This window comes from Poecilia formosa, unplaced genomic scaffold (assembly GCF_000485575.1).
Source record: "Poecilia formosa unplaced genomic scaffold, Poecilia_formosa-5.1.2 Scaffold23, whole genome shotgun sequence".
Lineage (NCBI taxonomy): Eukaryota > Metazoa > Chordata > Actinopteri > Cyprinodontiformes > Poeciliidae > Poecilia > Poecilia formosa.
Window position 1 is genome coordinate 66911 of NW_006799962.1, and position 14828 is coordinate 81738.

The 14828-nt window shown below is 37.4% G+C and overlaps 1 protein-coding gene across 1 annotated transcript in view; it reads right to left on the bottom strand.

The window, feature by feature from the left end:
- Positions 1–14828, bottom strand: part of LOC103135280 (catenin delta-2) — a gene marked incomplete at its 5' end in the record, with an annotated part of 124492 nt that overhangs the window by 64742 nt on the left and 44922 nt on the right. The window contains one exon of the mRNA XM_007547923.2: positions 3793–3925. Within this exon, the coding sequence (XP_007547985.2) occupies positions 3793–3925 (133 nt within the window). The remainder of the gene's footprint in view (positions 1–3792; positions 3926–14828) is intronic.

Genomic DNA, 14828 nt, shown 5'->3' on the forward strand with positions numbered 1-14828 from the left:
ATAAAAAAATAAAATTTGTATTATTTCTGCTAAGTTTCTGTAATCTTTAAACAATTATTGGTCATTTGAATAACTTCCGCACTATAGACAACTTTAACAAAATAAACTTAATGCAAAATAGAAAAAATGCTATTCCTATAGCGAAACAGCCATGAGAATGCAAATCTGCAGAACAATTGCTGCAGAATATACAAGAAAGAGCAGAACAAAGCATAAGAAATAGGGAAAAAAGCAGAAGAAAGCTACAGTCATGCATGGTAGAATTATGCTAGTCAAATTTAGCAAAACATGTAGCATAATTCAGCAGAAGTGGAAATTCTTATAAAACCTGAAATATCTGAAAAAGTTCAGTTGTAAAATGTTTGAAAAAGTGCAATAGTAAAATTTAGCAAGATATAGCATAGTTCAGAAGAAGAGGCAGAACATTTTGATATATGAATTGCTAACATTGATTTAAGTTTGCAGAAGACCTTTGTAGACAGTAAAACCAGTAAAAGCAAAAGGTTTCTGCAGAAAGAAAGACAAGAATGCTGACACACAAAAACAGAGCACAAGAGAGAAACATTGAAGAAATAGGAGAAGGTGTGATATGTCTGTACTCCAGAAAAGTTTGACAAAAAAAAAAAAAAAAAAAACGTAAGACCTGTAGCAATGATAGTCATAGTCCTTTAAAGTAGACATACGTGGCTCTGTGTTGATGCATAAATTATTTCTGTACAGTTACTAGAGTGCACACAAAAGTAACTGACAACAGAAAATTCCACCATAGGATTACATTGTAAACCTGAAAACATTCAAAAATCTGAATAAAACTTAAATCACAATCGTGGAAAAACCGTAAGAGATATTCAAAAGCCAAAACATTTGAAGATAGTTTACAGTCTTGTGACTTGTTTGAAAGTTGGAATTTCTATCTTAAAGTAGTAATCTGTGAAAAAGCAGAAGATTTTAGCAGAATGTTGTAGAATTTCAATGTATTTCAATGTGGTTGAAATTTGCACAAAAGCGCAAATATCTCAAAAAGTACAATAGTAAAATTTAGCAAAAGAAATAGCAGAAATCTCCAGAATGTTTTGATATATGAATTAGTAAAATTGGTTAAAGTTAGCAGAGCTAGTTAAAGACCGAAAAACGTAAACAGGATCTTAATTCTCACTGAAAATGTATGACTGTACAGTCGGTTACAGGCTTTAGTGAAATTTAACAGGAATTCTCTAAAATACTCATAGGGTTCAGTGTACCCTATGAGCCTTTCGGAAAAACACTTTCAAAGCCAACTGAGACAAGGTGTGTTAAAACTCAATTTACCTGAACAAACCGCTCGAGTTTTTCTAATCTAGGAAATCAATGGAAGTTCTATGTTAAATTGTTGCCAGCAGCAAGAACCGCAACCATTGTCTTTCTCTTGAACACAGAGAAAAAAGGAGGGTATTATCACTAAAAAGAACACAGTCTGATTTTTTTTTGTTCAAATTGCAGGTAAAAAGCTGGCCATTTAGAATAGGTGTGGTCACATGTTCAGTTAAACTTGCGATTCAGTCTTAACCATCCCACAAATGACGTGTACAAACAAACATCTACAGGCCATTTGTGTCTATTGTACAGAAAAAAGGGGATTTTCCCCCGACTTTACCTCAGAAAGGATCTCATGTCCTAACCTTTTATAAGAAATTGCTCAAATTACATCCTTGTTAAAATCTTGACAGTAGGTCTAAATTCAGTCAACATAAGGGGCATATTTAGAAAGCTTTAATTAGTCAGAAGCAGAAAATGTATTTTAAAAAGTACACCTTAATCTTTTCATATATAAGGAAGCTCAGAGATTAAAAAGTTAGTAAAAACAGCCATTGGAATCGTTTATTTTCAGGGTAAATTTGCTTTTGTAAACCAAAGAATTTTCACTGACACCACAGCATAGATTTATGTTCTTATAGCCACTCACTGGATGGATCTTTAACCAAATTAATATCCCATATCTAGCTTGGCACTCATTAGTCAATGTGATTTTTTTAAATTAAGGTCTGTTCACGAGATGAGTGAACCTGAATGCTCAACTTGGTAGGTCTGTGACATCTCATCTGTTTATTTATCAACATGCAGCAAAGACTCCATTGTTACAGATGCATTGTGTGTTATTCATACCAAAAGATTTATCATCTTTTACAAATATAGTTAAGAGCACTGTTGTCTCTTAATATACTGGGAAGATGTGCGCAAAAAAGTCATTTAAACAATTTGCATTAAATACTTGAATTCTGTCAGTAATTACATCAATTAAAAAAAAAATTAAATACTTGTGTTTCTTTCAGAGTAGCAAGGGGCAGTGTGTGGGAGTGTAATGAAATGTGATGCATTAAAAGTGATTACATTTTTGTACCTGAACATGTCTGTGAATGTGTGTAGGTGGGCAGTAGTAACTAGTAATTGAATTGAAGCTATGTCTTCCAATTTATATGTTCAAGTTTGTTTCATTCATCAAAGGTTTAAACTTATTTTTCCACTGTTTTTAAATATAACCACTATATCAAGTGTGATTCTAAAAACTATTGTATGCTTATTTACAACTGAAACTGGCTATTTATAGTATAAAAAACAAGTTTTCCCTCACTATCTGACATCACTCAAAGATTTTTTTACACTTTCTTTAAACTCTTAAGTTTAAAATTAATTGACTTTTAAACTTCAAACATTTTGCAAAAGCACAGATGAAGATGTTAAGATGTTGTAAGAGACAACATTTCAAGATATCAGTTGGATACTTAAAGCTTGGTCACAAATGGGTCCTCTAAAAGGATAGTGACCCTAAGTCTACCACCAAATTAGTCATACAGTGACTCAAGAACAGAAAAGGGAATGTTTTGCCTGAGACTCAAATCCCAAGGACAGAAAACTTCTGAACAGTTCTGAAAAGAGATGTGAAAACCTGACTTAGTATAAAAGGTTTACTAGAAGCAAAGATCAGACTATTGTGAGACTTCTGAGAAGTTGTCTCCCCTTTTTGTTGACATTTAGGAAACACAACTAGTTTAAACTTAAATTAGAAAACGTGTTTTTTTTTTGATTTTCAAGTCTGACAACTGAGAAAAAAAGTTGCATCTTTTTTTTATTGTGTAAGTAAGTACCTGCTTTCAGTTGTACATACACAGCTTCATACACACACATAATACATTATTTTGTTGCACTGATTTTATTTTTTATTTCTAATGAGTTAGGCGTTCTTCTCAAAAGTATATTTTACATACTGAGAAAAAAGGCATCAATGACTCTGCCTACATTTACTGGTGAATCAAATATTTGAGGCAGAATGAGAGGGAGAATAATGTGCAAAGTGTATATTAAGTAGTAACAGAGGTTGGAGAGCTAGAGATCTGAATTTTAGAGAATTTGAATGAGGCAGTATGATTGGTTTTTAGCACCTCCAGTTTTATTAAAGGCTGCTTTAAAGAACTTTAAAGAAATTGCTTCTGGGAGACAAACCACCAGCTCTAGATTCAATTGAACCTTATTGTTTCAATATATCCAGTTCAGTAAAATGTACACTTTCAGCATGGAAATTGTGTTAAGTGTTATTATGTATAACATCACTAGAGAATTGACTGGTGAATAATAAGCCTCCAATGCTTTTTCTGCATAATCTTTAGAAGACGGCATTCACTTGTTTCCTTGTCAACAGATTTTCATGTTTTTTTTATCATTCATTTTAGATTCCCTGTCTCTGCAACATCAGTCATCAAAAATTCACCAAAAACTAAAAGAGAGCAAGCGCACACACGCCCGACAAAACCAGCATACCTCAGCTTTAATCTTGTTGTCTCCGAAGCACAGATGCTGCAGGTAAGCTGCAGCATTGGACTGCACCGATGGGAACTGGTGTTGTAACATCTGGATCACCTCTGGCAGCTCCGGATCTCTCCACCCAAACTCTCTGCGGAGTAACAGACAGAGGCACTTTGATTTCTTTAGCGCATTAACAAGGCATCCAGCTGAAACACAAGAGATTACCTGAGACACGTCCAAGTGACTCACAGATTTTCCTCCCAACATCACAAAAGTTGGAGACTTAGCTATTCACTCCCATGTTTACACAGCACACACAAGGAGACTCAGGAAATCAAAAAGACAGAAAGAAAAAGTCTCTATTTCTCTCTTTAGTCAAACAAATGCATTTTTAAAAGAGAGTGCTTTTAAAGAAAGCAACGCAGTGGGACTTAAATCACAGACATTACTTGATGAATGAGCAGTCGACCAAAACACGCTCATTTCCATCCGACACACAGGAGATAATAGATAAAACAATGAGCCAAGCAGCTTAAACAAGTAGCGACTTCAGCACTTAGAAGTAAACAGTAAGGGAAAAAAAAAATAGAATAAAAAAAAACTCATGCTGTTTCCTCAGCTCCATCTTAGATCAAAGATGAGGACTTCATTCAAAAAGGCCTCAGAGGAAAGACATACAGCTTATTACCTAAAAACATACATGATCATTTTCTGACTCATATCCACGTCTGGAATGCTAATGTAAAACTCATTTAATGTGTTAAGCAAGAGGAAACAAGTGGGCAAGCCAAGAACATAATTGTGTACACTACTTCTTTAAGAAAAAAAAGAAAAACTTTGCTAAACTACCTCCGAACTACAAAAGGAACAAGCTAATTGCCGCCTGCGTAATTAGAAATGTATTGTTTTATGAGCAAGAATCAAACCAAAAAAAAACAAAAAGTAAAAAAAAAAAAAAAAAAATACTTGCAGAACACAGTATTACCACTGCTAGAAAACTGTCTGCTAAGGGGGCAGCTTGAGTTATGTTCTGTACTCTCAGCCATTAGAAGTTTACACATCTCTGAACACAGTGGACAAAGTGAAATAAATGTTTTGTCCCTCGGTAGTACTCAGGAAATGGCCTGCTTTATTGTGTTATCCTGTGTTAATAATTGTTTTGCTACAGGCCCCCAAATGAGGAAATTATAAGTGTGCGCACACACACACGCACGACAGTGTTACCTCCACCTAGTGTAATATTTTCTCCAATAACTACTCTGCCCATTGGTCAGTATTTTTAAAGTGATTTGAAAAAATAAATAAAAGAGCAAAACAACGTATGTTGAAACTTCACTGCCCTCATCGATTGAAGTGTTTGAGGATTGATTTTGCTGTTTCTGCCTTTGTGGTTACAGTTCTGTGACAAAATGTGGGCTCTGTAATTCCCATCAAGCTATAATGATTAGTTTTACCCCGAAGCCCAGATCACCCAAACATAGAAAAAGAAAAAAAGTGGGCGAACTGACCTGCCTAGAGAGTGAAAATTGATGGGGTAAAGGACAACGTGAAACTTTGCATCCAGGGGGAAAATAAAGCCCCGGTGCTCTCATTTCTGGCAGATCAAGCGAACGCGGTTTATGAAATGTCTGCAAAAAAGCGCCACATTCACAGGGAGTAAACATGGCTCTCAAAGATAAAGCAAGCTCTAGCGTGGACAGCTCTTTATCTGCCAAATGATAAGTGTTCTTTCAGCACGAAAACACGACTGAAGGAGAGCGAGGGAGGAGGAGGGATTCCCAAGGCGTTTAAGGGATTTAGGAGGAGAGACCCTCAAACAGGTCTCCTTAAATCACAGAGCCAGATAGCATCAGGGCAGGTTGTTTGTTTATGTGTGTGTGATGGGTGTGTAGCAAGTTTAAGACAGCATCATTATGTGTGTTTCTTTTGTGGGCATAGTTGCATCAATGCCCATTGGTGTCTGCTATACTTCCTGTGTGTGTTTGTGTATTTGCAGATCTATTTATATTCATTTGTGTCTTGACTTAAGAGAATGCAACCATAGGGAGATGTGCTGATGTGTGCTGCTGTTTGCGTGTGTTTGCGTGCGTGTGTCATCCATCCCCTGCAGCCTTTCAGCTCTGTCAGTGTAGTTAATAGAAAGCAGAGTGATCTGCTGATAAGATAAGCATCATGGCTCGCCATTAATTAAAAACCCCTGGTAGGGATGGAGACGGCAAGCGGGGAAGAGAGAGAGTGAAACACAGAGGGAGAATTGGAAAGAGAGAGTTGATGCAAGTACCAGAGCGTTCAGGGGTTCATCTGGCAAGAGGAAGCTGACAGGAAGGGGTATGTAAAAAAAAAAAAAAAAAAAAAAAAAGAAACTAACCCTCAAACAAGAGGACCGTCATGCTTGCACAGGTGCCAATAAGAACAATAACCTTGTTTTATGCAAACCCAGGTGACAAGCCACTGATGTGAAACAGCAGAAAGCAAAAAAAAAAAAAGAAAAGGAAAAAGAAAAAATGAAAAAAAAAAAAAAGCCTGCAAAGAGCAACAATTGCATAAAACAGAGTTGTGAAAAAAGTTTGGGACAAACATCTGAGAAATCTGCATCACAATGCATTGCTTCCTGCAAGGCACATTCTTCATATAACTTTCTCATCTTATAGCGTACGCTTTGAGGTTTGAGTCCTCAATGGACTAGTGGGAACGAAAATGAAGTCAGCCTCTGATGCCGCACAGAGCTCCGTGTTCCCGGTGAGACGGGTATGTTTTGCAATTTCTTGAGGCGTGCGGAGGCGTGATGCAGCAAAATACTTTAGTAAAAAAAAAATAAAAACAAAAAAAAACATTAGGTGTGGCAGAAGAGCAGTCTTACAGAGCGAGTAGAAAAGGCAGGTGGCAAGGGAGGACGGTGTGGGAGGAAGGGTGGAGCTAGAAACAGAGTGATGGAACTGGCACAAAGTGAAGTTTCTATGGGTGTTGGGCTTTTTCAGGTCAACACACAACACTTAGAGAATGAAGGACGAAAAAGGGTATTAAACAGATTATAAAATTAAGGTTTTTTAAATGATATAGTCATTGTTGTCCAGGATTTTGAAACAGAATTTTGTCTCTTTTTTCAAAACCAATCTTCCAAAGTCTTGCACTACTGCATTATTTGGCAAACAGTTGGACGTAACGACAAAATAATCAGCCAAAACATCAACATTGTGTGAAGAGCTTCTTCCAGCGGAATAAAAGTTTGTATGTCGACTACGTGGAGTAAATTCGTTTGGAGTCAATAAATATGGCCCAGAAAGTGTTTTGGAGATTTTACAGCTTTTAAAATGCAACAGCATAAAACATGTATATTTAGGAGAAACCAATACACCCATCACCCGATTGTGTATTAGGTTTTCATTTTTGTGAAATAATAAGACATGATGCCATAAAGAATGTAGCACTCCTCACATAGCCTTCCCACACATTTCACAGCGTAGCACGCATTTGACACAATTAGATCACCAGAAAAAAAAGCCCCCAAAAACTCAAATTTAGGTAATTGTATGATGGAAAACCCTTGGAGTGTTAAAGTGTGTGAAAGTGCTGGTAGAAAACAACTGCTTGGCAAACAGTTTATGGCTATTCATGAGTGCCTAGAGTCCTTGATAAAACTCATCACCTGATACCTATTGTTGGTCTATAATTATCTCTGCACCACCCCTTTTTAACACAGCTAACTTCTAGCAATCCTGGCTAACATTAGCCTAGCATTAAAGCGCAAAATCTGTAACAGCAGAATGTGAGTTTTCTGAAGACTCACACAATACGTCTCAACACAGACAGTGAAAAGGAAGAATTAGAGAGCCTTAACATTAATGGTGAGTGAGTTTAGTGAAATACTGGTGAAATCTAGTGTGATGCATTACTACACTGTAAAGTCAGAGCATTTTTAGGCACTTAAATGTCATCAGATTTCCTTAATGTTAATAAATACCAGACAAGGTACTCAGATCCATGTTGGAGTCAAAAATCCCACGTTGGAACTTTTCTAATGCTGTTGCTGCTCAGTAAACAAATTGTTGCAGGACCAAGACAAATTAGATGTCCAAAGAAGTAACAGGTTTATCTTCAGGACACATAAAGTACTTCTCTCATGCACACATTCAAAGCAAAGTATTGCACTAATTTCTTGACTGTTGTACAAATAACTCCACTGCTTCTCAGAGTAAAACAAATACCAAAGGTTGTAGGCAATATATGAAAGTAAAGAATTGAGCCTGACAGATACAGCTGTTAAGCTTTGTCTTGGATTAAAATATCCAAGTACTTTTGTAAATGAATAGTTTCAGTTATCAATGGTTTTAAAAATTCAACAAGGACCAATAATGTAGATGTTTCAACAGGATAAACAAACAACATTATGTAGAGCAACACTCGCTCTTATCCCCCCCCAACCACCTAATATGATGGATGATAGTAAATCACATTTTAAACATTAATCATTTAGGTCTCTGAGGCCCGTTCACATCCATCAACACTGACCACAATGAATCTGACCGACAGCTCCACACAGGAAGCCTGTCCCGCTGGCCTTAATCTGATTGGACAAGGCCTGTCATGTATGTTAACTGATTGGAGGGTCAGGAATGGGCAGCATCGCAGTGTGCATACCAAAGCAGAGACTAATTAACACCAGAGCATCAATCTTTATAAATGTTGAACAGAGAAGATAGAAAACATTTAGAAAACATAAGAAAGCAGAGGGATATATATATATATATATATATATATATATATATATATATATATATATATATATATATATATATTCTTTACATCTTGCATTTAGAAGGCTCCTTTTCTCAGGTAAAGTAAATTGTGGAGTTAAAGTCAATAACACATTTCACCAATTCAACAGATAAACAGCATAAATAGATTGTAGAGGAAGATGCCCAAATAGTAGCCCTAAGTGTTTTTCAGCTCCATGTAATTAAAAGTGCATGTTAATTAAGATGCTTATCCAGTGAAGAAAACAAGCCTCGTTGATGCCCCCTACTGGCAAATGCTTGAGAATATAGTTGCCAAACGCCGACTTGGGATTAGGTTAAAGTACAACTCAACTCAGCACTAAGTCTAATTAGGATGGAGTTTAAGGTGCACAGAGCTGTTGGACCTGTACTGAATGAAACACAGCTTGAGACGTTCACAAAGCAGATTGCCCAAAGGCAGAAATACAAGTGAGGACAATAAACAGTGATCTGATGCCTTTTGATCCATTTTTTTTTTTCCCCCCACAAAATCTGTTATTAAACCTTAAAGGTTCTGGGGGCCACTTCTATTCACTTACATCCTAAGTTATTCCATGATTATTCAATTAGGTCCAAGACGTGATCGACTTCCTGATGATAACTCCAACGTTGTTCATCTGGACCCTCACAATTGTATAAATGGGGGGTAACTATTGTAATTGGTGTGTTTTGCAACATCACACACTTTTTTTTGTCATATTTTTGCTTTTACCAATCGCATGAAGGTGAATGAGATAGAAGTGTGCGAGAAAGACTGGAAGGAAAGAAGGAAGAAAGTATGCAAAGAGGGAAGGATTGAAGTTTACACGTAAGGAAGTAAGGAAGGGAGGATATGTGGGTACAAGGAAGGAAAGAAGTACACAATGAATAGAGGGGGAAGACAAGCAAGAAAGGGAAGAAATGTCACAATTAAGAAAAGGAAGGAAAAAATAAGGGAAGACAAGGACGCAAAGAAGCAGAGAGACGAAGAAAGGAACCAACATAAGACTACTTTGACATGAAAGTATGACATAAAGAAGGATGGACACAATGGAGCGGAAAGGAAATACAGAAGGAAGTGTACAAAGGGGGAAGGAAATGTGTAAGGAAGAAGTACATGACTACAGGAAGAAAGGAGGAAGAGATGAGTACAAGGAAGGAAGGAAGGACACACATGTAAGAAAGAGGTGAGGGACATTGGGAATAATGTCTTGACTTTTTTTTTGTTTTCATACTTTTGTTTTTTCCATCTACATCTGGAATTTACTGAAATAAAATTCCAGACTTTTAAAAATTGCGTAGGAACCCTCCTGTCATGAATTTAAAAAATAATGTTTTATCCCGCTGCATCCTTGCATCCTTATAACCTTTGAGAGGTGAGGTGGATGAAACTGCCTAATTAGTTTCTCTGGCATTATTAGCGGAGATAAAACAGGCATATTTTAGGTTACTGAGGACATAAAGTGAGTGTATTTTGCCGTTTTTCTCCCGCCTTTGATTTAAACTTTTTGCAATTAAGTTGTTTTGAAATTTATTTATCTTTTTTCTAAATTGATGTCTCTGCCTTCATTTTATGCTTCAGGCCAAACAGCCAGGTCAAAACAAGATCCAACAAAGTCACTGCTAATTACAGCTGCACAAACCAGTGTGTCTCCTCACCCTGCTGTGATTTGACTCAAAAATACATCCTGCTGCTTTTTATGCATACCCTGCCATAGCAAGCAGAGGCCATTAAGTAAATACAGAGGCCTTGAAAATGATTTAAAAGTAATAAGTTTCAAGTTCATATTGAAAAAAAACGTTAAACATGCCCTGAAATGTTACAAAAAATATGACAAATGACTATAATGTCAACCAAGCTGGGTTTTGCCGTGTCCCAAGTGCCTTTTCGCAATATGGGATGTTTGCCCAATTTCAGTTTTAAAGAAATCTCAGAGTGGCGCTCTGCAGCCTCTGCAAGCGGCAAACAAATGGCATGGCACAGCCTCAGTTAAAGAGGATCAATGAAATAAAGAGGAGAGGGCGGAGGGATGAATGTGGTGCTCGTAATAGCTGGGCAGACAAATGGATAGACAGAAATGGGTGGAGGAAACCCGGGATGAAATCCATCCCGAAATAAACAGTGGACAACAATCCGAGTCAGCGACAATGAAAACACTTCATCTTCTGTCGCCGTCCTCTTCCCACACGTCTTACCTACTGCTGCTGCTCTGTAAATGACGGGCAGATGGAAATGATTTAGGTGATCACACATCAACTCCTTCATTTGGACAAAGCGAGGCGAGTTGTTTGCTCAGTGCAGGTTAAGCACAAAATAAAATAAAGCGCAATATCAGACGCTGGCAAAGTAAACATAAGGAAAAGAAGTTGAGAGAGGAGAAATAAAGAATGGAGTGGAGCCCTTAGCTCATTTATAACACGCTGAAGGCTTCCTGTGACTTTCTACACCCTCCTGTCTTCCTTTTGTCTGCTCATACCACCTCACTGTTCGTCACTTTCTCTCTGCCCCTCCCTGTCTGGACTTCTTTTTTTTTTTTTCACTCACTGCTCCCAGCAACCACACAGACGAAGAGAGAGAGAGAAAAAAAAAAAATCAATATGCGTTCTCTGTGGCATCTTCCAGCTGGGTATAAGAGGCTCAGGAGGTTGAATAAAAGCGAAGAAAGGATTTAGTGAGTAGAATGAGAGGTGTTGAATGAGACTAACGTGGAATAGAACAGAAAGAGGAAGCAGAGGGAAGAGCTGATGAAGAGCAGAATTTAAGCAAGCGTTATTAAATCTTTGTTCACTGCGATAAGGTCGGCAGCAAGGCGCTGTAGTTGATAGCTGTTGTCTCAAAGCAAGCAGGCTCCACTACAGATCCTGTCTGAATATAGTGTGGTCTCTGTTTTAGACACATTTACCTGTATAGTTCATATTTGTCACAATACTAATACTGATGTTCAAATCACGTAGTTAAAACTGAATGCTTTCACGTTCGCTAGTTGAGCGCAAGTCTGCAGTCCCTACATGAACCAATTCTGGTTTATCAAACTTTTTTTTTTGTTTCTTTTTTTAAAGCCTCTATATTGATCATAGCGCCATGCATTATTTGTTATGTCATTGACTAGTATTTGCAGTCTGGCCTTTGCCAGCTCATTCAAATCCAATTTCTTTTTTTTTCTGTTCTTTTTGCCGTCATAAATTTCATTTAAATGCAGACAAGCTCAAAAAGGTTTCTCTCATCCACACTGTCATGTTTTACTTCTCAGAAAGCAAGTGAGAGCAATTTTGATACTTTGCCAATAGAAATAACATGTTAAAGCACTATAAGGTTACTGTCCCTCTAAATCTGTTGGAACACAATTTTAAAAAATGGTATTGTCAGTAGTTTGAAGTCCAACTCTGTGATGTTATTTTGGTTATAACTAACACTATAATTGCCTAACTACTTGGTCATCACCAAGTAAAGTCTTTGCTAATTGATCTGGTGTAAACTCTCCCTCCTTGTCTGCATCAGACAGAAATTAGGTGCAACTTCTATAGTTGGGGCACAAGGCTTCAGTTTATGTATTATGAGGCTGAGATCAAATTCATCATGTAAAGAAAAACTCCAGCATTGCTTCTGAAGATTTCCAATAAGTTAAATGAATGCATTCATTTAAACTCATGGATACTCAATGCATGTTTTAAAATTATTTTAGGAGTTTATGCCAATAAAAAGCCCACGAGAACAGATGAACTACTTTACTTAAAGTGGAAAGAGCATGGACAAGGTTCTGGAGCTGAAATTTCATACTTCTTCTGCAACTCTTGTGAAACGTCCTTTTTTTCCAAAGGAGTTATAATAAGTCTAGAATAAAATGAAATAGAAATACAATACAAAATGTATGAAATAAAACTATAACTCAGTTATCGTAGGACTGTGGTAAAGTCTATAAAACCTGATTTTTCTGTAATATTAGATTTTAATGATATCAAGAGTTTTCTTGCTTTTCTCAGAAAACAGAAACAACAACAACAAAAACATAAGCCCTGCACTGTATTTGTGTGTATGCGTGTAAGTGTGTGTGTGTGTATAATTGTGTATTTGTAAGGCTGCCCATGTCAAGGGGGAAACATTAGTGTGCAGTGCCATGGAGCGATTTGCCAACCTCAGGAAAACACAAGCACCAGCCCAAATCTTTGCAATTAGCTGAACACACAAAATTGAAGGACTAATCGGAAAGCACATTAAGCTGACAGACAGGTGTTCTTTAATATACACATACCCCGCGTAAGTGCAAACATGCACTTACACAGCCTATGGAATTTATTAACACGCTGCAGCGAAGCGGAGTGTACGCTCACGTGCACATAAAGCACTAATCGTGTGCACACACATACCCGCACAACTGCAAGCCCTCGCAAATAGTGTTTGCATTGAAACCATGCAGATGAACGCTCTCCTATATACAAACACACATGCATTCAAAGAGCTATTATCCAGCATTTGCTGATCATTAATTTGCAGCCAAGTGGCACTGTTCGCCGATTGCACAGCGCAATTACTGGATGCTTGCACAACCAAACAATAGGCTTGTGATATATACTCTCAAGTCATTATTTGGAAGGGTCAAAAAAAAAAAAAGACACTGAGGTTATCTAGACCATTACACTATATCACACTCTATGCTAATTAAAACTGAAAAATAGAGGAACAATGTAGTTACAACCATCAAGAATGAAAACCTGTTATGTTGACCAGAAAGGAAAAAAAAAAAATCCTTTGACATTCAAATGAATAGTATTCATTACCAGTATGAAATGAACAATTTCAGAGGAGAAAGATGTTTCTTTTTGTGCTTCAAAACAGTTTCGTGGCTTCAACAGGATGAAATTAAACAAACCAAAGTTGAACGTTGTAACAAAAAGTGGTTTGAAATTAAATTACATCTTGCTCGTTCCTCCTTGTCCCCCACTGCTTGGCTTGCAAAGACCCACATGCAGAGGAGGCTGCTGCGAATATGCAGCCTGGTTACAACAGTAAAGAGGGGAGTGGTAATGATTTACACCATTTAGAGCCTTTCTTGTTCCTTCAGCATATTTGCGCCCATTTTATCCTTGCAAATGGTATCACAAGAGGCCTGTGGGGAAGCCGATTTTCGTTTTTCTACTCTCACTAATTCTAAAGTGACTAAATCAAGTCTCCTTTAGACCAGGAAGAGTCTTTAAACTAATCACATGTCAGTGAACAATTATGACAAAATTGACCAATCAAATCCCCATCTTATACACTCATTCAATCAGACTGCATAACCTAGTTTAAGATGGCAAATGAAGAGAAGATTGCTAAGAAATTACTAACCCACTGTCCGTTGATTCGGAGCCTTGTACAATCATCTGAACTGGCCGTTGAGTGGCAAACAAAAAAAAAAAAAAAAAGTTATTAATATTAACAGATGCTCTCAGTTCACACTCTCTCTCTGGGCTTCAGCTATTTTGCAAAAAAAAAAAAAAAAAAAAAGGTGAGCCATTTCATTGTGACAATGCTAATGAGTGTTTCCAGCCAATGAAGATGTGTGTGTCTGTGTCCAGGAAATGCTCCCTCAGGCCTCATCGCTAATGAAGGTTCTACAGTGTCAGCATGTGTCCATGTACGTCACGCAAGCGCAAATTATCCAGAATTATTCTGTCAAGTGAACATCACGGTGATAAGGTCAGGCGCGATATTAGCGCTGTGTGAGCGCGTTCGTGCATTCACACGTATGAATATCGTTCGCTAAATGTTAAACGTACAATGCAGAAGCGGACAAGCACGACAGAGGTGAGGAACCTACATTTACATTAGACAAGTAAATCTCACACAGTGCACAGAGCTTCTGTCCTCCTCTAGCCCATATTTCATGAAATTTGACTTGTTAGTGTTTTGCACAATCTTGCTCGAAACAGGCCCAAAGATAAACAACAATAAACACAGACCTCTGGCTTGTCTGTTGCCTTGGCAGAATAATAACGATGGAAGGATAAAGATGAAGTGGAAACAGATAGCTGGCCGAGACTGACATTTACACCACATTAGCAGCTCGGCGGCTTAAGTGTTCCATTTCCTGTGGGTCGAACATCGCATCCATTCAGGCAAAGAAATCAGCGTTAAACTTGAGTCCAAGACACAATCACTGTGATTACATCCTAAAATGGAAGAAAATAGTTTCAAAGTGCTTTGAGGTTGCATTTTCCAATCGAACTAAAATAAAAACTTACATTTTTTTCTGACATTGATGGCCGGGAAATACACATGCAAAATTACAATCATCAACTTCTGAAAACATGCTTCAT